Source organism: Musca vetustissima, unplaced genomic scaffold (assembly GCF_032173495.1).
Source record: "Musca vetustissima isolate MV318-11 ecotype Yass unplaced genomic scaffold, APGP_CSIRO_Mvet_v1 utg139074, whole genome shotgun sequence".
NCBI lineage: Eukaryota > Metazoa > Arthropoda > Insecta > Diptera > Muscidae > Musca > Musca vetustissima.
This window is the reverse complement of record NW_026879172.1, coordinates 1-26,124: the sequence shown is the minus strand read 5'-3', so window position 1 is coordinate 26,124 and position 26,124 is coordinate 1. Positions and strand designations below refer to the sequence as shown.

The following is a 26,124-nucleotide window of genomic DNA, read 5'->3' as shown; positions in this document are numbered from 1 at the left end:
TTACCGCTGGCAATGTTCGAACAATTATATCGATTTCATCGGCGCAGGCTAGTAACATGTCCTTTTTGGTTCACAGAGTGTCATTTCGACAAATAGGTGGCATGTGTCTATGTATTTTTCTTCGGTCTTTTCCAGGATTTATTGTAGTGTGAAAATCTGGTCTATGGCAAATTTGCCAGGCCTAAAGCCTCATTGGTATGGTCCAATAATGTCATTGACCATTGGCTTCAGTCGTTCACACAGCACGCTGGATAGTACTTTATAGGTGATGGGAAGAAGACCTATTCCTCTATAGTTGGCACATATCGTCTTGCACGGGACACAGGATGCTGAGGTTCCAATCATTCGGCATGCATTCTTCTAGCCAAATTTTACTAATCAGCTATACACTCTATACCGTGATCTCTTATTGGTTCTGAGGTATCCACATCACTGCTACTATTTGATACCAGAAGCTTTTCAAAATGCTCCTTCCAGATCCTCAACACACTGTATGTATCTGTCACCAGGTTTCCTTCTTCATCTCTACAGTAGGATGTGCCTGCACCATAGTCCTCGGTTTGGTGTTTTACTCGATGGTATATTTCTGGACTTCATTATGACTCCCATACAACTCGATTTGCTCACCGCTCACGTTTTTCTTTATTTATTTTTTTCTGAAAAGGCCTGCAGGGTTTGCCTACTCGCTGTGATTTTCGCTTCAGTAGCATTACGGTTCCCACGATTGTGTGATGATGAGGCTGCCATCTATCGTTGTCTAGGAATAGTACATCATTGAATTTTGTGCAGTGGTTTGGATCCTTGCTTATATAGTGTTGCCTTTATCCTCAGTTTGGCTTCAAATCCCCACATTCTTATTTTGAGGTTTCTTCAACCTTGACATCAGCAGAGTTTGACTATTAGAATGTCAGAGGGCTTCGGATGCAGTTGATCATTTCACTCTAAAATAATTTGTCCCTCTCTGCTAGGATTTGAAACTTGAATTTTATGCGGTGGTTGTTGTTCTTGCTTATTGAATTCTATAATTATCCCCTAGGTGGCGCTATATCCTCGGATGTAGACGCCAAATTTGGTTATTAGTATGCCAGAAGAATCCTCTTCCCCAGGGATTTGAACCGGGGTAACTAACGATTTACAGTAATCTGGCACACAATCCATAGCACTACGCCACAGTGTGGGATTTGTATACATAGGGCCAAATCTAGAGTTGGTGCGTTCCGAAACCAACTAGTTGAAATGAATCATTCGGGAAGTTCCTTTCTTGCGGAGCGAACAGAAAATGATCGAACGGCTTAAGTAATGAGATTCTTCAATTCTAGGCAAAACTAGACATGAACCTATATTTCAATGAGTAAGACTTTTACTATCCAAGACTCTTCGGAATGAATTCGGTTGGAAAATAAGGGTTCTTTAAGCCTTCTAGAGGCTATTGATACTTCTATACATAGAATACTTCTGAAATAACATTTTTCAAAATGTCTGTTATGCATACAAGTGCCTTTGCCCTATCATTTAACTATTTCAGAACAAATTTCCTTAGGCAAACCAATATTTTTCTTCGCCAACTACTAATCAATTTCTTTCACGTGTTGTATACTTATGTTTCGAATTCTTCTTCTTCGTCGTTTGCAAAAGGGTCTACAAAATATATAAAAATAACCTGCACGTGTCCCAAACAAAAAAGAAAACGAGGTTTCTCGCAGAGGACGGACAATGACGTAGGATAAAAATAAATTCAAAGAAGAATGGATGAAAAACTTAATTCTATTCAAACCTGTCCCTACCCTAACAACGGTGATCAGTGTCGTAGTCACATTTTATGCCTTTATCCCCACAAATACTAAACAAAACTAAAAATATATACCTGACGTTGTAACTTCGTTACTAAGTGAACAAACAAACAAAAATAACACACCGACCCGAACAGAATACGCCAAACACCGAATGTAGGTGAAAGCTGTCTTGAAAATCAATTTCTAGGAAGGAATAACAACAAAAACGAATGAAAACTACAACAACAGCAGCAAAACCATAAATGGATAACGGTGTCAGTTGTTCAAAGTGGCTGTCTGTGGAGGAGGAGGAGGATATTGACGTTAATTCTCTATACAGAGTACCTAAGAGGGGTGAGGGAGGTGGAAGGCGTAGGGGTTCGTAATCAGTCCACTGCTCAGTAGTGATAACGAGTAACTCAAATATTTGCATATTTCTTCAAATATAAAACAAAAATAAACCAACGAAAACAAAACACCGATAAATGACAACAATAAATCATTGTTGTTGTACACGAGAAGGTAAAATGGACAAACGAGTAGGAACAAACCCAAAAACTGAAAGTGTGGTGTATTTTACATCACATTTTAGTTACCAATAATAACAAATATGATATTGAAGAGTTATTGAAGGACCTATGGATAAGCGGAGAAAAAAGCGAAGAAGGGGAAGGGAACATAGTTTATTGCCCCGATAACACACAATTTTCGAAATAATGATGCTAATACAGTATGATACTTGGAGTCTAGATAAGACTAAAGGTCTACTAGGGTATCATGTGTGTATTTGACCCATTAGGTCCTCAAAGGGTCCTATATGCACATATAAAAAGATAAAAGAGTCCTGTATGTTAGAAAACCTATATAGATTATTCTACATATAAGACCTAAAGAGTATTGAAGGCCTATGGAGGGGCTTCCATGTATAGCAGATCTACTGAGTGTCTTTTATTAATATATGACCTATTAGATGTCTGCTACGTGTAGAAGATTTATAAGGGACCTATATACACACACCCTGAGTCCTATAAATATCTAATATATACCTTTAGATGACGCTTAGTCAATGAAAATATCTATAGATAAGTCTTCAAACGATAGAAGGTATACTTATAGAACAAATATAAAGGGTCCGCCTATAGAGCGTCAATAAAATACGTAGTATCAATAATAGACCCATAAAGATCATTTTCTCTATAGATGACAGTTAAACACACAGACAGATGGTAAAAATGAATCTGAGTTTAAGAACCACTGGGGAAGAGAAACCTACGACCCTACCTTCCGAGACAGCCGAATTAAGAGAAGAAGAAGAACTCTGCTATGCGAATATAATTCATGGAAATTTCCATAAGGATAAGCTTGAGCTTCCCTCCACTTCCTCCAAAGCGATAAAGAGGATGAGGTCTCCGAAAGATCAGACGAATTCAAAAACCCGAAAAAATATTATCCCGTCGGCCGATACAAATAGGGCGACAAAACTAGCTCTAGTAATCAAAAGAGGACCGCAATCTATCGGGAATGCACAGATATGGAAGATGGCAGCAGCAACAACAAGTAAGAAACCGCCATTTTGGGAGCTCTACAGAGATAAGATCTCCTACGCAGTGATAGACGAAAAAAATGTGTTCGGATGACCATACAGATCCATCCACTTCCTCGAAAAAGACGAAGAGAGTTAAGTCTCTGGAAGAGCAGACGAATAGCAAACACGCATAGAAGAAGTGCTTCCCGACGTCGGTTGCAAAGGCAATATTGAGCCAGACCTTAAAACCTTAAAAGACCTTCTAGAAAGGTTGTCTGCTGTGGAGTTTCGGTCTACAGAAGATTGGTAAAGGAACTTCTTCCTACAGAAGACCTATTCACATCATACGGGGTAAAGAGGATCTGCAGAAGGTCTTTTATTTATACTCATTTATCTATATATATAAAAGAGCTTAGTGTTAAGTGACTGAGTGAGTGAGTGACAGATCATCGCCCAGACGAAACGGCTAAAGCTAGAAGCTTGAAATTTTGAGTGTGGGTTGGTGTTGGTGTGTAGGCGTGAGATAAGGCTGGGTTTTTGGAAATTCGAACTAGAAGGGTACGAAAAGTACTAAAATGTACCAAATATGGTACCCTTTGTATTAGGCGAACGGGAAGAGCTAGAATTCTGAAATTTGGAATGTGGGTCACTGATGTAAAGTTAGGAAGATGTACAAAAGGATTTTTGGAAATTCGACCTATAAGTGTACTAAAAGTACTAAATTTAGTTCTAATTTTATATATATTGAACATATATAGCTAAAATCTTGAAATTTTATATGGAATAGAGGTTGGGAAGTGGTGTTGATGTATGGAAAGGGTTTAAGATTTTCGTAATGATGTTTTTTTAAAAAGTACTAAATGGTACTAAATTTGGTACGATTTGCATTTAGTTGAGTGTATATAGATGGAATCCTGAAAATATCAATTAGGACTACTATTGGAGTACACGAATGAGGTAGCTTTAAAAAATTGTACTTATGTGTACGAAAAGTACCAAATGGTACTAAATTTGGTGCAAGTTGGATTTACGTGAACATAGAGTCTTCAAATTGACTGTTGGAGTGTAGGATTGAGGTGTTTAAGAAATGGGTAATTATTGGTACAAAAAGTACTAAATGGTACTAAATTTAGTACTATTTGCATTTTGCTTGAACGAAAAGATGTGAAAACATGAAATTTGGAATTAATATTTATGTTACTGATTGAGCTATACCGAGAGACATATTTGGAAGTTCGTATTTATGTGTACGAAAAGTACTAAACGGCACTAGATTTGGGACAATTTGGATTTGGGTGAACGGAGAGAGCTGGAAACCTAAAATTAGGAATAATGGTTACTGTTGGAATATAGAATTGAGATATGGAAGCATATCTCAAATGGTACTATATTTGGTACAACTTGACTAAGTGTGAACGGATAGAGCTATACTCCAGAATTTTGGAATTAAAATTACTGTTGGAGGATTGAAGTAGTTTAGAGCATTTTTAATTATAGAAACAAAAAGTACTAATTGGTACCAAATGGTTTACAAAATGTTTTAGTGTGAACGGATAGGGCTGAGAATTGCAATTTTGATTTTAAATTACAATTGGAGAGCAGGATTGAGATATGCCGGTAGTATTGAAAATTCGTAAATATGTGTACTAATAGGTACTAAATTTGGCAAAATTTATATTTGGGTGAACGGATAGAGATGAAAATTTTGAATAAAATTTGGAATGAAAATGAAAATGGGTTATTGTATTATTGGAATTTCGTACTTATGGATACGTGAAGCACTAAATAGTACTAAGTATGTTACAATTCGTTTTGTGTGAACGGGAATCCTAAAATTTGGAATTAAAATTAAGGTTGGAGTGTAGGATTGAGACATGTTGGTAGTTTTGAAAATGCGTAATTATTTGTACTAAATGGTACTACGTTTAGTACAATTTAGATTTGAGTGAAAGGATGGATATGGAAAACTTATAATTGAAAATAAAATTACTGTTAGAGTATAGGATTTAGACAGTGTTGGAAATTAAAACTCATATATAGGAAAAGTACTAAATGGTACTAAATATGGTACAATTTGGATCTATGTGAAAAGATAGGGCTGGGATCCTGAAATTTATGATTAACATTACTGTTGCAGTGTGGAATTGAGGCAGTTTTAGAAACTCTTACTTATGTCTACGAAAAGTAATAAATGGTACCAAATTTGGTACAATTTGGATGTTGGTGAACGGATAGAGCTGGAATCTTTAAATGTGATCTTAAGGGTATTATTGGAGTGCATGACTAAGGTAGTTATGGAAATTCGTACTTATGGGTACGAAAAGCACAAAATTTGGTACAATTTTACTTTGGTGAACGGGTAGAACTAGAATCCCGAAAGTTGCAACATAGGCTGGGAGTGTAGGAAAATTACAGAATGGTACAAATCTGGTACAATTTAGTGAAAATACAGAACTGAAATTTTTAAATTTGGACTTATTGATTACTATTTAAAAGCAGGTTTGGAATATTGAGGTAGGTTTGAAATATGGATACGAAAAGTACAGAATGGTACACTTTGGACTTTGGTGGGATTAAGATTACTGTTGGAGTGTAGGATTAATGTAGTTTTAAACATTTTTATTTATGGGTGTGAATTGGTTGAAACCTTAGATTTGGGATTTATATTACTTTAAAGTGTGGTATTACGCTATGGAGACAACATTGGAAACTCGAATTTATGTGTACGAATAGTAGAAATAAATATAAATAAATAAATAGAAATAAATATAAAATGCATTACATTTTGATAGGAATTCTGATCTATTTTTAATGTGTAATGGAAATAGGAAAGATATTTCGGAATATAGTGATTATGTGTATGAAGAGTACTGAATGTTAATAAACATGATATTAGCTGTAGGAATAGAAGTGGAACTATATAGAACTATGGTACAACAAATTATACCGTATTCACGATTTCCATATGAAATGTTATTATTATTTTTGTATTCCTTTCCGCATACGAAGTAGCGGGCACTTTGCTAGTACTCATATATAAAGAAACCTGTCACATCGTGTAAAGAGACTTCTGCATCGTGTCGATAATTTTCACCTAATACAAATTGAGGCAGCTACACCATTCTGATCTCAATTTTGCAAAATTACAGCAAGATTATCCTGATAACTGTGGTTTCTTCCAGTATTGGAGATCACTAAGAATAGTATTCATTTTATATTCTTGAATGTCTTCCTCAATCCAAGAACAAATATTATTTTTCTTTCTCTTTCTATCTTTAGACCTCCCTAATTAGACTTGTTTATCGTCCGGAGGCTTCTGTATTCCTGAAAGGTTACAGCATCAGTAAAATATAGACCTAGCAGCATTTTCGAAAAAAACGCACTAAAAACATGCAACCTTCGCCTAGAAGCTGGTTGGAGTTTTACTGGAAGGTTGGAGTTTCACTGGAAGTAGCTATGAACCTGACCAAAGGTTTTCGGTGCCATTTTCTCAATCCAAGTACAAATCTTCTTTTTTGTATGTTTAGACCTTTGTATCATCTGGAGGCTTCTGTATGTAAACTGATGCGGATACTTCATTCTGATCTCAATTGTGCCAAAACCGCACTAGTTTGTCGGGATATTACGTTCATAATTCTGATTTTAGTTGGGCCAAAGCCATTCTATTTTCACTCTATATTCTTCAATAACTCCCCACCTGCATCCGTACGAAAGCAATTCAAGCCTACTTGATAGGACTGTTGTTGTATGGGCGTTGATAACCCATTGATTAAATTGGCTAATGATTTTTCTGTAACATCCAAGCAAGTATTGGCATCCACAACATTTTCTCCTCCTATATAGAAGCTTCTGTCTATAGAAATCACATAGAGGTCCTTCACTCTATAGAAAACGTGTTGTAGATCTGATCTATTAGCGACCTAGAAAAGGCCTCATATCTGTGAAAGACCTACAGAAGATCGCCTGCTGCACTTCGTTGGAACCGGTTTTATAAAATGATATATATTTTATATCTTTAGATGTCTGTTATTATAGACCGTCAAGATTATTCTTGACGTACCAGAGCGGTGTAAAACTATCCATTAGGTGGTAAAATGAATGGGATTGTGTCGACAAAAACGAATCCTCCTGTAAGAAGGCTTCTGTCTACAGAAGACCTTTAGAGGTTATAGAGACCAATAGAAGGTTTTTCTATTGGCGACCTTTGAAGGGTCTCATATATGCAGAAGACGTGCTGATGGTATCCTACTTCAGCTCTAGTATTCTTTATGATTTATCAATTTTACCCTTTCCTTCCGAACCGGTTCTTTACAAATTCTACACCTATATATCTTTAACTGACAATAAAAACAAATTTCTTCTCATCATTTTCCCCCAGCTACGAAAAACAAATGCCGGCTGCTGATGACGACCACGACGATGATAATCAAAATGATGATGACGACGATGATGGACGGCTAAACGGCTTTTGAACACGAACTGGAAAAACTTTAGTAGCAGAAAACAAAGAACACGAACAGCAACCAAAAACATTACTTGTATTCACAAAAAAAATGCCTCCAAACCCCTAACCTTCCCCTATAGTCCCTACACCTTTAGCAGAAAACAGACAACGACGTGAAACATAATCGTGAATAATGGGTAAAAAAAGGTAGAATGCAAGGTGTTTCACGTTCAACTGTTAGATGGGGGTATTCTTTTGTTTGTGTAGCAAGTCCAACAAACAAACAGAAGAAGAGGAAGAACTTGGAAGAAGCAAAGAAAAAAAGAAATGCCAAAAGCCAAAAAATTTGAAAAACCAGCTGTTAAAATGCAGCAGGCAGCAGAAAACCCAACAAAATGGTAAAAAAAACTGAAGACCAGCGAAACACAAAATTCCGTATTCACATTTCTGTAGAGTTGTTGCTGTGTTTTGTTCTGTTTTTTGTTTTGCCGCATAAAAGACAATATCAAGTAACGAATATCCGTATAAAAGCAAAACAAGGAAAACATAATAATAATGATGGAAACGAACGAACGAACCCAAATATAATAACCACCAACAGCAGACAGAAATTTGTTTGGAGACACAGAGACCGAGGCAAATGGTGGCGGCAGTCTGGGGCCTGGGAAAAAATTACGGCAGTTTAGAGTTCGCTTGCAAAACCGACAAATTTGAAAAAGAAAGCAACAACATAAATATTTAGTAGAAAAGTTTGCCAAACAATATCCGAAAATTGAAGCGAAAAAGGGCACATGCCTGGTCAGGGAAACAGAGGAGCCAATGCTTCTATAGAAAAATATTTTTGGGGGGGTAAATGGTGTGTCTATGTGTCAGTATATGTGATGATCTGTCATTAGAAAGTTATCTATATATTTATGACCTAAAGAAGGTATTCTATGTGAAAAGTTAGTTGTTCTAGAGAAGATCTGTAGAGGGTCCTGGAATTTATTCACTCGGTATTCTTGAATTGCTTCCTCACCTGTACCAGTGTGAATACAATTAAACCCTACTTTATAGATCTAATAGCTCTCTATTTATCTTTAGAACTGTATCCTTCTCTCTCTAGATCGAATTATTTCTGCTCAATCGGCTTAGGTTTCAATGTCCATGTTCAAGAAGTGATGCAAATTGCTCAGATTACCTTTACGCCCAATATCACTTGGGGCTGCTATACCATTCCGATTTCAATATACTTTTCTTTAGTAGATGTTCTCTCTCTAAGGCTTGTTCACTGCTTTTCTAGCATTCAAGCTTATATTGAATTAATTACCACGTAGTCGATTCAAACATAGGAAGGATATTCCCATAGTATAACCCTGTTGCAGTCCAGAGGGTGATATTTTGGCAAGGTTGGATTTTTCCATTATGTAGCACTCCAGTTAGGGACTTGGCCTCAGGGTGGCATTTTGGCAGGAATGAATATTTCCCATTGCGTAGTATAGCTCAACACAGATCAGCCTATCGTTACATAGGTTGTCAACAAGATTCTTGAGTCTCTGAATATACTTTGACCTATCTACTTCGAGATCGTGAAGACTTTGATAGATACCTTATCATTAGATGACAACTTGAATGTGTCGACATACATGGGGGACCTTCGTCTTATCTTGTTAGTGACCTATTGGAATTATGAGGAGACAACATGTTGCAGTCTACATATCCCAATTTTGGTATGATCTTCGAAGGTATCCCAACTATAGATGGTCTTTTAAGGACTCATTCACAGACGATATATGTATATATATATCAGACCATCTAAGAACATTAAGAAGAAGTCTGTAGAGGTATATCTGTCTGTGGACGCACGGAAAGGGCATTTGTCTCGTCTCCACTGCCGGAGTTATGATCCAGAAACCACTTCAGTATCTTCTATCTGCAGATGACCTATTGAAGGGTCCTTTATCGACAGATGAACTATAACATGCCTTCTAGAAAATGAATAGGTCTGTAGAGGGCCTTCTGTCTATCGAAGGATAGAAAGGATCTGTTGTCTATCGAGGCATTATCCGGCATTCATTTTTCAGTGTTGGATTTTCAGGATTCAAAATTTTCGGCGGATAACATAGAAGGCCTTTTGTAAATAGATTGTATCCTATCTATATATCACATCTTAGCTTCTATCTGCAGAAGGCCAATTGGAGCATCGTTTAACTACAGAAGACCTAGCACACCTTCTAGAAACTCAATAGGGAATGTATGTAGAGGGTCTTCTGTCTATCGACGTTCATAGAGGATAACCGTCCCATCATGTCAATTGTCTATCGAAGTCATGAGGAGACAAACAGTTGTCCCAGTATTCATGTCGGTATTTTGTCAGGATTCCCTTTCCGAAAATACGCACCAGGACCTAAGCGATATAAATACTCCAGAACCTATATGCACTGGTTTAAGTCAGGCTACTGTGGAAATTCCAGAAAGGTTACCCGTTCAGCGATTGTTCCATTGTAGAGAGCCTGCAGTAATAAGTTCTAATGGTAGTAGCTTTGGCTATGAAACAGGGAAGAGATTGTAGTCTGTGGGCGACCAGACGCGATCTGTTTGGAATTCAAGCTGGAAATAGCTTCGGCTTCTGAAAAACATTGGCCTAGTAGCATTTTCGATGCCATTTCCTAAAATGCACACCAAAATGTTGTAGCCCTCGACCTTTTCCTACAGTCGGACCTCATATTTTTTTCTAACATATTTATATGGAATTTAAGTCAGGCCACTGTGTATATACCAGAAAGGTAACAACTTCTTGAAAATATTTGCATAGTAGCATATTCGATGCCCTATGGAATTAAAGTCAGGTCACTGTGGAAATTCGAAAAGGTTTACAAATTCAGAAAAATATTGGTCTAGTTGCATTTTCAGTACCCTTCCCGAAAATGCATACCAAAAAGTTGTGACCCTCCGCAATTTCCCTACAACGTACCTAACTTTTTTCCCAGCAGCATTTAAATTTAAATTTTAGGGCCATCTTGCTGCGTTTACGAACCGGAAACGTCGGGCCGTTCTCAGGACGCCATTTTGGTAGGATTGAGTCCTTATCTTCTGCTTAGAACATGAGTTCCACATTGGTTACCTTCGCTGATCTTATTGTTTCATTCATATAATCATGCTGATACTCGATGCGACGTTTAAGATGCAATTGAATTACCTGTGCTTGATCAAAGTTGCTTGGGAGGTATGTTACAGCCTCACAAGCAGATATCGACGTATTTACTACTGCGGTAAGAATAGCACTTCCGCCTTTCGAAGCCTAGCGCCAAAGATAATCATAAAAAACAATCGTCTCACTAACCGAGTTAAGTCTTTTAGAGGACTGGAGATATCTGGAAAATCTTAACCTTTTGAGAGACATATATTCAGTTTTCATCCATTCTTGATTGCTCTGCTGAAGGTTTTTCAAAAAGTGTATAACCCGTCGACCGAAGAAGAACATTCTGACAAATAAAATACCTCATCTGAAAAATTCAATGTTGACATATCTTGTAAGGACGCCACTTTGTTGGTGAAACCATAAACCGCCACAACATGTAGATATTTTTTTGGCCCTTGTTTTATAGCATCATTATACCGCTGGAACTTCGGTCGATTGGATATATATTCTGTAATAATTTTTCATCAGATGGGGGTATAATACCAAATAGGCAGAGATTAAACTTTTTCAGAGATACCACACCTCCCTGTGAATTTATATTTTTCCCTTACCTACATAATTTCTCCAATAAGGGAATTATCTTTAATTTACCCGTTTTTCTTTTTCGTATGAAAAAAACGAAGCGGAATCAAAATTGTCTCATAAAAAAACCGAAACTTGTATGACATTTAATTTCATATTTCCTTATTTACGTTTATTTTTGTTGTCGGTTTTTGGTTTTTTTTTTCATTTTCCTATCATAAAAATCGGGTGAAATGGTGCTGCAATTTTTGTTGTGGTTGTTGTTCGCTAGCTGTCTTCGTTTCATTACAAATTTTGTGAGTGTGGCATTTTGTTTTGGTGTTTTTATGTCGTTGCCTTTTTGGCACCAAAGAAGAGGAAAAATAGAACTCGACCCGTTCCATAATGCAACTGCTGCCGCCAGCCAGCCATCAACCATCTATCTTCAGAGCAACACTTACAAGGCGAAAAATCGACAAACTCCAGAGGAGTTGTTGTTTTGATTTTGTTTAACCGCTGCCTTCTATCCGCACACACACACCTCCCTTTTCCACCATGTACCCTGGCGATGATGATGTCTATTTTTGGTTTTATTTTCCTGTAAGGAGCATGCGCCTTAACTCAGATTCCCAAAAACAAAAACAGAAAATCTCGTCATCATAATCGTTGCAATCTGAAAATGGAAAATCCTAATTTTTGTCGAAAACAAAACTTAGCATCCACAATTGAAGCGTAGAGGAAACTTCATTATTTGATACATTTTCCATTTTTTGCCAAAGAGTTAAAAAACCAATATTAAATCAACCCTCCTTGTATCCGTTGACTTGTATAGGTTTCCTATAACCGCAACACAATGCACCACCCTTCTTCCTTCTCTTCTCAATTTTCCAAATACCCATCCCCAAAGAAAATGAACACCATATGTAAAGGGCATCAATATGTTTTAGAGAGGATAGAGAGAAGCGGGTGGTGGTGGTGAGCGGCGGCGAAGTTATATGAGATGCAATCAATTTTTTGCGGGGAGTTGTGAGACCTGTATAAGGGGGCCGGTTATCTGCCGGTTAGAGAAACACCACAAGAACTCCATGCTCTTCCAAATGAGAGAACAACTTTGTTATTTTTATGTTGTAAACAAGACAAGCTATACCAGGGACGGAAACAATCAATTATCAAAATTTGATGCACGCGAATTTATAAAAGAAGAAGTATAGCATATCAGAAAATCGGAATTGCCTTATTATGGCCACGTTCATTACTCGACAAAGGCTGCCGTTATCCGTCTAAGAATTAAAAGATCGTCATAGACTAAGATTAGTTATAAAATGAGCAATAACCTGACGAATGGGTAAAAAATTCGACAGTTTTTAGAAAAGCAAGTCGAATTTTGTCCCAAATAACCTCAACAAAGTTCTACTTCGTACCACACCGGGACCAGAGATGCGGCAACCTTTGAAGGTTATGAAGTAACTAGCCGGAATCTGATAAAGAAACTTTGTTGACAACCTATTCAACCCTAACACAGACCGGGCCCAGTGCTATCCGCCAACAATTTTTGCAGCCAACCGGTCCACAACCTAATGGAACATGTATTTGTTGAGGTGGCAGCCTCTGGACGGTGTCCATCGCCAAGTCCATATGGGACAAGAATTGACGACTCGATACCTAACACATGTCCTGCACGTGGACTAGGACCACACCACACGTTGCACCTCTTCAACTGTCCAGCTAAGCCGATTCATTTATCGCGGAATTCACTATGGACGTAACCCGTTCAAGTTGCAACGTTCTTGAATTTGGAGATATTCTGTTGCTACATCATCAACAACCACCTAATGGATAGGTGGAGCATCCACCGCCAGGTATATCAGTAAGGATTTTCACAATCTAGCGATAGAGAATCGGCCATTCAAATAGAGCACACGTCAGGATAAAGAAAAAAATTCTCTAATCACTAGTATAGTTTGGATCTGATAAAGAAACCTTGTTGAAAACCTATACAGCAATATATCGGTCTGTGGTAAGCTATGAGGCTCTGCAAAGGGAAAAATATTCAAACCTGGCAATATTGCACAAACGACCGCAACAGGATGTATATGCATGACTAAGATGGACCACTTACATGATCCATCCTGCGCGTCAACACAAGATATCAATCAAATAAATTTTGGATTGGGTGCGACAGAGGCAGACATACGGATCACGACCTAATGTATAGGCGCATCCACGACACTGGAATGCCAAGAAAGATCTTCACGGTCTAGAGATAGATGTTCAGAGGTACAAAATAGAGTATCTAAATCAACAGGCCAGGTTTGAACAGAATTGAATTGTATTCACACTGATAATTTTCTAGGGAACACTTTCGACACCCTCTATAAGTAGTCCGCGTACGACACAACTATCTGCTATAAGGTCAGGAAAAAGGTTCTGAAGTAGGTCGTTCTAATGCTCGCTAAATTAAAAATTACATAATAGAATAAAAAAACAATCCTGACATCCGAAACACTACAAAATGAAAAGGCTTCAACCGCCCAGACATGTCAGGAAGGATCATCACAATCTAGAGAGTTCAGTGGTTCGAAAGACAGATCACGTATATATTAAAATGCCTATAAAGTAGGATTGAATTGTATTCCCATGGATGTAGTTAGAAGATAGGAAGAACATCCGCCACTATTGGTCCATGCGATTAGGTCACGAAGGTTCTCAAGTCACTAGCCGACAATACAGTCCGATAGACCACTTACATGAGAAGAAAAAAATGCTTGAAAGATAGACAAGATTTTGTCGAAGAATAGCTTTGGAATGTCAGGAAGGATCACGATCTGAAAACAGAATTTACGAGGTACAAAAGGGACTGTCTAGATCAAGAGACATATCATAAATACACTACCAAGAGAAATACCCTTCAGAGGCACAAAATAGAACATCTGGACTAAAATGTCAATCAAACAGAGGGAGTAATCCAAGAATACAGGGTGAATACAATCATCGAAGAACATCCGCCACTGATATCAGTAGTTATCGAGACAAACCAGAGTGTTTTCAATAGAACTGAGCCTCCTTTATTCTATGTGGGTACTGGGTGTGAATGGATGAGCTATAATAAAACATTATTACATGTTATGATGGATGAAATCGACGAAAGAAAGTGCTGCTTCTGAAAGACAATGCAAAGCTTTCAAATTACTCCTCCGGAACAATTTTCTAACCTCAGACCTCAATGTCAAATGACGATCGCCAAAACTGACGTATTTTTTTGGATCGTTAGAGGTGTGAAATAAATATATTCGCTTCGATGCTAAAAAATTTGCCCTAACGCCGAGGAAAAATATTTTCACAGTAAGAAAATGCGGTTAAAAAAATAAAACGGAGTCATTTGCATAAAACGGAGTCATAGTGCCTAATTATTTGGTCCTTCGAACCTCCTGGACATGGAAAATTAGGGCATCTATAATCCATATACTCCAGACATTCGTAATGAAAAACCTTGTCATATATTTCGTATATTCTGGCCAAAGCAAATTATAATACTGGCAAAAGAGGAACCCATAATCCGTCAAATAACAAAATGGAAATGGTTAGGTCATACGCTAAGGAAATCACCTCGAAAGGCTTTAAAATGGAATCTTCAAGTTCATTCGCTACCTGGAAGATCTAAAAATATGTGAAAAAGGGTCATAGATGAAATTTGAAAGAAAAATGTAGAAAGTCGAAATTTGTATAACGACTAGACCTATGGATCATTATAAGCCTCCAGGGAAAGGCAATTTTCGACCAGCAATTAGTCAGAAATAGAACACGGTAAAGCGAAGATTCACACTCCAGCCCGAAGGATGCAGAAAGGGAAAAATAAAACTATGGTGCCTAATTTTTTAGTATTTTATAGTTATACCTATTATAATTGAAGGATTTTGAAATAAGGATTAGTTCCTTTAATGTAAGGTGCTCTTGATATAGCCTTTCCTCGAATAAATAATATTAGTTTCTGACTTTTACCTCCCGCGTTAACACTAAATCCCGCTTTAACAGGAAAAATAAGATGATGGTGCCTTACATTCTATTTGTCCTTTTGTCTTTATAGTTATACCTATTATAATTGGAGGATTTAGAAATAAGGATTATTTTCTTTAATGTTATGAGCTCCTGATATAGCCTTTCTTCGAATAAATAATATAAGTTTCTGACTTTTATCTCCTGCTTTAAATCTACATCTTGCGTTAAGATGATGATGCCTTAGATTAAAATGGTCCTTCGAGACGAATCAGTGATCCTTAGCGCATTGAAACAAATATCTTTACATGAATGCTGAAAATTAATTTTGGATGTAGGTACTTGCACAATAATCTGCTATATATAGTATATGTAATCTGCAACTTCAAAGTTTCATAGGCAATGACAAAAAATTAATAAATATATCCTCCATATTAACTAATTTCAAGTACTTGATATTGATCTTTAAGTGTATAATCACGTTTTCCGCAACTGATAATATGACAATTTCTTTGTTTGTATTTTTTGTTATAAATTCCAGCAAAAGCAGCAGCAACAATCCATTTAATCCATTGGCATATCTCTCCGACACTCCATCAGAAAAAATAAAAAAGTCTTGTGATAATTTTTAAAGAAAACGACGAAATGCATTCATTGAAAAATACCCCAAGCAGTTGATTATTCCAACAGGTGTTTGTGTTTATCTTGACTGAATGACTGACACGACTAAAGTTAATGACCGTCTCAATAGAACTTGTGTTGTATTTAATCATTTTAAATTGAATTGTTTATTTACATAAAAATATATATATGAAAAAAAAAAAAATAAAATAAAAAACAAATTGTATTGTTTTGTTTATATTTCTTATCAGCAACAATCCGCAGACGACGTTCTATCAATAGCTAAAGACGTATTTCCAACAAAAAAATACTGAAATTTACTCCATCATAAAAATGAGAAGTTCAATGACTAGAGGACAATTGTCGGAGAATTGTGTCTCAAAAATAAACAAAAAATAAAAAAGGAAGAAAGAACGAATTTTGTCATTTAATGTCGGAACGGAATAAATGTAGGAGTTTATCGTCCAAATAATGGGTTCGTCGACAATTTAACCATAAATTATATAGATTAGATGACCGGCAGACACACATCACATCAGAATTTGTTTTTTTATTGCAGTTCAATGCACAATAAATGTGTGTTTCGGTTGTTCCTCTTCTGCCAGAGGTTTATTTTTGTTCCATCACACGCCGTGTAATGCTTCACACTTAGCGTCTAATTACAAAAATAAAGAAATCCATTATCAGCTGATAAAAAATATATTTAAAATCAGTCATTTGTTAAATTGTGGGAGTGTCAATGACTGCTGCAATTTTGTTTGTGAAATTGTATTCAACAATTGTTGTGAAAATATTTTCTATAAGAATAATATTTTCGAAAGAAGACGCAATTTCTTAGACAATTTATTTGGCTAATAAATTTTATTAACATTTTTATTGTTAACATGAAATTAAAAACAAACAAAAAACATTATATTTTAAAGGTGTGAAATGCCTTCAAATAAGTGTTTTCAAAAAAAAATATTGCAGATGTTCTAGAATACGGCATTTATTTACACGTGTGTTGTATGGGTTTAATAGATACCAATATAATTCTCATTGACTTGAGGTCACTAGCTACCTAAATAACCCGATCATGCAAGGGAGACAAAAAAACAATTTTGCGGAGAATGAGGACTTTGGTGAGATCCAAAACTATAGCCTTTCCTGCCTTTGTTCTATGATAGACAATTAAAATTCTTTTCCAACTATTAAATACTATTTAAAAATATAACAAACATTGAGACTAAGGATTTTAAAGTCCTGTCAACTGATAGTATTAAAAATTCTTGTAGAGTGTACTAACACGAATTTGAAATAGAAACATACTTACACATCTGGCTTGTGACAGAACATTTGTTCCATAAGTGGAGCTTAAAAAAGATTTCCAGGCGCATCAGTCTTGTGGGTTAGCCAGTGTGACCGTTTTGCCACTAAAGTAGCAATTTTGATACAAATTTGCCACTTTGTTTTAAAATGCTCGTACACGATATTTACTGAGAAAATATTCATGTGGACCGTGGCTGCTGCCGCTCGCAATTTTCGACCCATTATATCGATGTCATCGGCGTAGGCGAGTAACATATGTTGTTTGATGTACATAGTACCATTTTTGGTCACCTTTCCCTCTCGTATGATCTTTTCCCTCCCTATGATCTTTTCCCTCATTGCCGGAGGGAAATAAAAATTTCCGCATCAATGCTGCAGAATTTGGTATAAACTTCATTCCACAAATTCGATGGACAGATCATGTGAAGGACAACATACCGCAGAGGAGCTGTTGACCTCAAATCGGTCAAGATAGTGCAAATATCGCGAAACTTAGAGCTGAGTGTTTATTGTATGATATGGTCGGTCCCGTCCGACGATACTGCTTCGCTCACTGATATAATTATATTTTTGGCCCTTCGATACGAACCCCAGATTTTCAGCGGAGTGAAACAAAAATATTCACAACATTGCTGAAGAATTTGCCGTAATATCGATTTCGTTAGCTAATTGTGAGCTAAAGGAGAAATTGACACCAAGGAGACTAAATTTGGCGGTCAAGGATTATAACGCCGAGTCAAAAAACAGATATTTGCAAAGAAGACTGTGATGGTGTCGAGAAAACATTTCGAGGGGGTTACCAATTTTTAGCGAGTCTAAGGTGACATATCACCAGAAGCATAATGAAAATTGGCCGCCATTCACGAAGCTTGAGATAGAGACAAATTATTCCCTCGAAACTATATGTTCGCATCGATGTTGATGCACTTCAAAAAAATCTGTCCTCTAGACTGGAAAATGTCTTCAAAAGGGCAAATTTTTCGACCTAAACTTATTGCGAAATAGATTCACTTAACTATTGTCAGGGAGAAGAAATTTGAGGAGAACTTCTAGTCTTCTAAAAGACGACCTTCCGGACTTCTATAAGAAGACCTTTTGGTGATCCATAAGAAGACTTTCTGGTCTTCTATAAGAAGTCCTTCTGGTCTTCTATAGAAAGACCTTCTGGTCTTCTATGAGAAGAAGACCTTCTGGTCTTCTATGAGAAGAAGACCTTCTGGTCTTCTATGAGAAGAAGACCTTCTGGTCTTCTATGAGAAGAAGACCTTCTGGTCTTCTATGAGAAGAAGACCTTCTGGTCTTCTATGAGAAGAAGACCTTCTGGACTTCGATGAGAAGTAGACCTTCTGGTCTTCTATGAGAAGAAGACCTTCTGGTCTTCTATGAGAAGAAGACCTTCTGGTCTTCTATGAGAAGAAGACCTTCTGGTCTTCTATGAGAAGAAGACCTTCTGGTCTTCTATGAGAAGAAGACCTTCTGGTCTTCTATGAGAAGAAGACCTTCTGGTCTTCTATGAGAAGAAGACCTTCTGGTCTTCTATGAGAAGAAGACCTTCTGGTCTTCTATGAGAAGAAGACCTTCTGGTCTTCTATGAGAAGAAGACCTTCTGGTCTTCTATGAGAAGAAGACCTTCTGGTCTTCTATGAGAAGAAGACCTTCTGGTCTTCTATGAGAAGAAGACCTTCTGGTCTTCTATGAGAAGAAGACCTTCTGGTCTTCTATGAGAAGAAGACCAGAAGACCTTCTGGTCTTCTATGAGAAGAAGACCTTCTGGTCTTCTATGAGAAGAAGACCTTCTGGTCTTCTATGAGAAGAAGACCTTCTGGTCTTCTATGAGAAGAAGAAGAAGACCTTCTGGTCTTCTATGAGAAGAAGACCTTCTGGTCTTCTATGAGAAGAAGACCTTCTGGTCTTCTATGAGAAGAAGACCTTCTGGTCTTCTATGAGAAGAAGACCTTCTGGTCTTCTATGAGAAGAAGACCTTCTGGTCTTCTATGAGAAGAAGACCTTCTGGTCTTCTATGAGAAGAAGACCTTCTGGTCTTCTATGAGAAGAAGACCTTCTGGTCTTCTATGAGAAGAAGACCTTCTGGTCTTCTATGAGAAGAAGACCTTCTGGTCTTCTATGAGAAGAAGACCTTCTGGTCTTCTATGAGAAGAAGACCTTCTGGTCTTCTATGAGAAGAAGACCTTCTGGTCTTCTATGAGAAGAAGACCTTCTGGTCTTCTATGAGAAGAAGACCTTCTTCTATGAGAAGAAGACCTTCTGGTCTTCTATGAGAAGAAGACCTTCTGGTCTTCTATGAGAAGAAGACCTTCTGGTCTTCTATGAGAAGAAGACCTTCTGGTCTTCTATGAGAAGAAGACCTTCTGGTCTTCTATGAGAAGAAGACCTTCTGGTCTCCTATGAGAAGACCTTCTGGTCTCCTATGAGAAGACCTTCTGATCTTCTATGAGAAGACCTTCTGATCTTCTATGAGAAGACCTTCTGATCTTCTATGAGAAGACCTTCTGGTCTTCTATGAGAAGACCTTCTGGACTCCTATGAGAAGACCTTCTGCTCTTCTATGAGAAGACCTTCTGGCCTTCTATGAGAAGACCTTCTGGCATTCTATGAGAAGACCTTCTGGCCTTCTATGAGAAGACCTTCTGGCCTTCTATGAGAAGACCTTCTGGTCTTCTATAGGAAGACATTTTGGACCTCTATAAGAAGACATTTTGCACTTCTATAAGGAGACATTCTTGTCTTCTATAAGAAGACCTTCTGGTCTTCTATAAGAAGACCTTCTGGCCTTCTATAAGAAGACCTTCTGGCCTTCTATGAGTAGATCTTCTGGAAGATTTTTTGGTTTTCTATAAAAATACCTTCTGGTATTCTAAGAAGACCTTCTGGTCTTCTATATGAAGACTATCGAGTCTTCTATAAGAAGACTATTGGGTCTTCAATAAGAAGAAAGTAGACTTTCTGGTATTCTATAAGACCTTCTGGACTTCCATAAAAAGACCTTCTGGTCTTCTGCATGAAGACCTTTTGGTCTTTTACAAGAGGATCTTCTGGACTCCCATAAGAAGTCCTTCTGGCCTTCTATGAGAAGACATTCTGGCCTTCTATGAGAAGACCTTCTAATCTTCTATGAGAAGACCTTCTGGTCTTTGAGTTCCATATAAACAATTTTCATTGCATAAAAATATCTTCAAAATGTTGTCTCCCGAATTCCCAATGATATTTCATTGAAAGAAATGACCTCCCTTGGTCTTTCTTTCTCTAACTTTGGATTATTAAACGCTTTGATAACAACATCAATAATTTTAGTTTAAGAAAAGAAAGACACACAACACAAAACATCACAGATAACAAAAGAAGAAAGTAAAAGTAATGTCAATAGAAAAACAAAAACATAGTGGACTTACCGTTTAACCATTTTGTTGGTTATGCCCGAATTGTTTTCCTGTAGAGATCCAATATCGTCGGATTTATTATAATCCAGTTTTGAAAAGATTTTTATGCGACGGAAATTAATTTTGCTGAAATTATTTTGAGGGGTGTTTGTGAATACGAATGATAATCACACTCACTCACAGACACACAAACACACGCACGCACGCTCTCAGTGAAATATCTTCAAGTTGGTGTTTTTTATTTCGCGTTTTTTTTTTCTTCCAGATAAGCTTTTTGAGACAATTGTAAAAGATATGGGATTTCTCTGTGTGTGAGATATTTTCTTTAGCTTTGTCTGATGGCGTTTTTTTATTTATTTTTTTTTATTTCACTTTTTGTTAAATAGAACACACTTTTCTGATCTGCTGCTCTGGCGATGATGAGATGCTGGGCTCGCTGCATTAAACGAAAAACAGACAAACGAAAAATTAAATAGAAGACTATGATAAATCTTGTTGCTCTGTTTGTATTTGTTGATTTCTTCCATTTACACTTTTCACTTTTTTGGGAAGGTGAAAGAAAGATTTTTTTGGATTTTTATTATTTTTTTTTCATATGTTTTGTTTTATGGTTTGTTCTTTGTTTCTTAGTCTTCCCCTTTTTATAATTGTTTTAAATAGTAATTTGTATTAATATGTGATTTCTTCCACCCCAGCACAGCACAGTGAGACAAGTAGTGCAGTCATGCACACATACACTAATACACACACAGCCCCAGTTTATGCATGCCTACCCTGCAAATAATTGTGGACTACGTGATCCATTTCAGCAGCTGCGGACTGGTTACAACATTGTCCTATGTAATGCAGCTATGGACCATGTCATTGTCAATCAAGAATGTTTTGGTTAAGAAATGTAACGGCAAATGATCGTTTTTTATCGTTTGCTCATTAATTTGTTGTTTTTGCAAGCGCTAGTTTTTTTTGCAGACACGTGTTTATCGTTTTTTTTTTGGCACAAATTTGACATTGATTTTAGTTTGTTTCTGGAAGCGTTGTGCGTCGGTTGCATCGTTGTGCGTGGTGATAAATTGCAAACAAAAGATTGTGTAAACAAAAGTAAAAGATTTGAAGGTAAAAAGAATAACTTATAAAAAAATGGAATGTAGTTCGCGTCATAAAAGACGGCTTTTAAAAGCTGAAAAAGAAGATTTTGTCAAAAGACTATTTAGTTCAAGTGTTGAGTGTGAACAAATTGAAGTAGAAAAAAATGCCGAAGCAGATTCAGATTCAATAGTTGAAATAGAAGGGACAGAAAATGATTATTACAATGCAAATGAAGAATTTGACAAAAGAAACAACTTTATAAGTGCTTTAGGGCAATGGCAGTTAAAAAGCCGGACATCCAACCAGAACATGAGAGAACTGCTAATAATTTTAAAAAATTATGGTTTGGATGTGCCTCTCTCTCCAATGACACTGGTGCAAAAAGTTAGTTCGAGGGCAGATATAATTTCTGTTCCTCCTGGTGAATATGCACATTTCGGCCTGAAACAAAATTTAATGAAAGCAGCACAAATTTTACAAAAATATGAGGAAATAATTTGCGATATTAATATTGATGGTTTACCCATCTTTAAAAGCTCAAATCTTCAACTTTGGCCAATATTAATTAAAGTTATTAATATTAGAAATATAAAGGTGTTTCCTGTTGGTATTTATAAGGGCAAACAGAAACCTCATGATATAAGTCAGTTCCTAGAAAAACTCGTTGAAGAAATTTGCGATTTACAGGAAAATCACTTGTTTATTGGTGGCAAAAAAATTAGTTTTAAAATAAGAGCTGTGATTTGTGATGCTCCCGCAAAATCATTCATTTGTGGGATAGCTCACCATTCATCTGCAAATGGTTGTTCAAAATGTACCCAAGTGGCCAAAAAAATATGCAATGTTTTAACTTATAGTTCAGAAGTAGGTACAATTATAGACGATGACGACTTTGCTAAAAGGAAATATAAAAATCATCACCAATTAAAATTTATTGAAACCAAAACACCATTGGAGAAAATAAATTTAAATATGATAAGTCAAGTTCCTTTAGACCCAATGCACGTTATTGATTTAGGGGTAACTAGGAAAATGTTGATGAAACTAGTAAAAAATAAAGTGAATGAAAAAATTTCAATTTCGAATAAGGGAAATATATCTAAATTACTAGTTTCATTAAAAAAGTGTATTACTAAAGACTTCACAAGAATGCCTCGTAGTTTGGATGAACTTGCGAACTGGAAAGCTACAGAATTTCGTCAATTCTTACTATACACTGGTGTTTTAGTCTTAAAAAACAATGTTGGTGATGATTTTTATTACACGTTTTTAGTCTTTCATTGTGCTATAAGGCTTTTGTCATGTCCAAAAAACTTTGAAAATAACATTGCTGCCGCCGAAGATTTGTTGAAACTCTTTGTTGAAAATTTCAGTGTCGTTTTTGGTCCTCAAAACGTTACCTATAATGTGCACAGTTTGCTTCATATATGTGAATGCGTCAAACAGCACGGTTTGCTGTACAGCTTTTCAGCATATGATTTTGAGAACCATTTGCAAATGATAAAAAAAGATGTTCGCAAACCGACTGATATTCTAAATCAATTACACAGAAGAAATGTCTTGCAAAATTTAATAGAAGAGCCAAAAACATTGGGGTTAAAAGAAAAAAATGGACTTATTTATGGTTACTTGGGTGATGAATACTGGTTGAGCATTAAAACACCAGATAACATTTGTCTTGTAATGCCATTTACCCCGTTAAAAATTACAGGCTTCAAACGAGGAGAGAATAATAAAATTTTTTTTAAAGCGAGACGTTTCAAAAATATTTGTCCTTTTTTTGAAGAGCCATTGGACTCATTATCAGCATTAGGTATATGTATTGCTGATAAGATATTAGAAGATAGTGAGGAAATATTTAATATTGAAAATATTAATTGCAAACTAATATCATTGCCCTTTGAAAATAAAGTGGTTTTAATGCCAATTCTTCATAGTTGCATTTAAAGTTGCAAAAATTAACGTCTCATTTATTTAATATAGCCAACACTTTTAATCTACGCAATTCTAACTGATATCTTCGCAATTCGACAATATTTAAAATGGAGGGCAGAAATCTTAAACATCTAAATACTTGCAACAGACTTTCTAATTGTAAGTAAATTTATAACATACATTTTTCAATTTTCTAAAGCCATATTACTATGTTTTTCAGATAGTGCCAAAGAAACGCCATGCTGTTCTTGCATAGAACTCAAAGGTAGTTTTTGTTAAATATGGAGTTTCGTCTTTATTAATAACATTGTTTAATTTATAGAAATGATGGCTGGGATGATGACTGAACAAAAAAAATTACAGGAACAGCTCTCAAAATTACAAAGTAAAGTATAATGTTTTTTTCGTCATCGTTATTTTTTGTTATATAGTTCTTTCTCTTATAGCAACAACAGAACAGCAAAACAAAATAATAGTGGAAATGTTAGCAGAGCACAAATTACAGCTGCAAACCCTCAATAAGTCCCAGAAAAATGTTACTTCCCTGTCAAGCAAATTTCCCCTCAAATCCGAAGAAGATCTCCAAAAAGTTGAGAGTGAAATATGCGATTCGAATGAAGAAAAATATGTAAGTAATCGTTGCCCTATATTGTATATATGTTGAAATACCTTCAATTTTAAAATTATATACTTTTTCAATATTTTTTTATTTTTAGATATCTGCTGTAAAGTATTTAATCGATGGCAGCGCAATAAAAAATTTGGAACGCATTTTTTCCCGGGAGATTTGCGTAATGTACAATACGGATGGTATTTGTGGGAAAAAATGTTTGAAGAATTTTAAAAGAATATATAAAATTGTTATTGGTAAGTATTCTGATTCTAAAACATTATTAAGTTTTAATGAATTTCTTTATTTTAGCTGCAATAAGTGACTATTCCCCCAATAGCGAAAAAGAATTTCGAGCAGCACTCCAAGTCGTAAAAAAAAGGCACTTCCGAGTTGTTTGTTCCCAAAACAAAAACAAAAATTAATTATATAATTTGTTAATTACATGTAATTTTTAATTTTTTTAATGACAGTGAATTGGAATATTACTTAAGTTTTTTTAATGAATTTATTATTACTTATATTATTTATCTCACTAAAGACTATCAATGTACCTGCAGAATGAAATATTTATTTTTATGTTTTATAGAATAAAACACTAATACTTATAGTACATTACTTATGTTGTATTATTTCCTGTTTTTCTCTGAGTGTATATATCGTTAAATCAGAGAAAAGCGCAAAATAAATAGACCACTTAATGGATTGGTTTCAACATTAAAATCTGATTGAAAAGTGTGTGGTTAGAGAGAAACAAAACATTGAAAAGTGTGTGAGGAAGGGGGTGAGGGAATAATTGAAAAATCAAATTAGATTTTTTGGAGTAATGATTGTTGGTTGGTTGGTTCTTCTTTCTAATGTTGTTTTATTACATTTTATTACACTTCCTCTTATTCTCGAATGCAGACAATGGAATGATAAACAAATGTCGAGAAACTGGCGTCGGCAGTTTTCAAATAAATGGAAATATGTCTGGTGTCAAATGTTTGGAAGTCGTAAACGAACAATTTTATAGAGAAAATAGACAAGAGGAAAAGAATCCTATAATAAAAATTAGAAAAAAGAAATCATGTATAAAAAATTAAAATGGAATATGAGGATCATGTACCAGAAACATAAAAAGGATATCCCTTTTATCAGGTGAAATAAAGAAAAAACTATGTTCAGGATGACCTTCGGCATCGGTGCATATTCGACGTTTTCGATATAAAGTTCTTATTGTACGTCACTAGATTTGATCCATAGGTATCGAATATCGAAATAAATAACAGTAGCAAAGTTTGAAATCTCCCTCCCCCTACTAGGAGCATTTTCAATGCCCTCAGCCTTATGGCTAATAAGGGTATATACACTTAGATATGGTGAAAATGTGTCTCATCGAAATATTGGTTTCAAACCCCATGTTTCTTTGGACCAAATCCGTTTCAGAAAAATTTGGAGTCGATTTACAATTATGTCCGTCAGTTTGTTTGGCCGGCGATAACACTCGAAGGAAGTCACCGATTTTATTCAAAAATCGCACATCATAATATATCTTCCAAACTTAGTTCAAGTTCAAAGATGGAGAATATCGGACTACTCCCTCCGGTACCTCCCCATACAAAATTTCGCCGAAAATTAATTTTACAATATAATACGAACGGACTATCCGAATTAAACCAAACATTGCACAATCTATTACATTTATCAAGCCTTCTGGTAGCTTCCTCACAAAGGGTCAATATTGAATAACCCATTCGACCAAAATTAA

General features: G+C 36.0%; 1 protein-coding gene across 4 annotated transcripts; it reads left to right on the top strand.

The window, feature by feature from the left end:
* The first annotated feature begins 21,700 nt into the window (after positions 1-21,700).
* On the top strand, positions 21,701-24,992 carry LOC133323969 (uncharacterized). 4 transcript variants are annotated; one of them, XM_061532871.1, is made up of 7 exons: positions 21,701-21,856; positions 23,813-23,923; positions 23,985-24,029; positions 24,087-24,149; positions 24,220-24,392; positions 24,481-24,631; positions 24,687-24,992. In XM_061532871.1, the coding sequence occupies exons 2-7, from the start codon at positions 23,872-23,874 to the stop codon at positions 24,797-24,799; spliced, it is 597 nt and encodes a 198-aa protein (XP_061388855.1). In that variant the 5' UTR covers positions 21,701-21,856; positions 23,813-23,871; the 3' UTR covers positions 24,800-24,992. The 4 variants fall into 4 exon arrangements, with proteins under 4 accessions (XP_061388855.1, XP_061388854.1, XP_061388857.1 ...); XM_061532870.1 differs by having other exon boundaries at positions 24,211-24,392; XM_061532873.1 differs by having other exon boundaries at positions 24,211-24,392; positions 24,481-24,635.
* Positions 24,993-26,124: the final 1,132 nt, after the last annotated feature.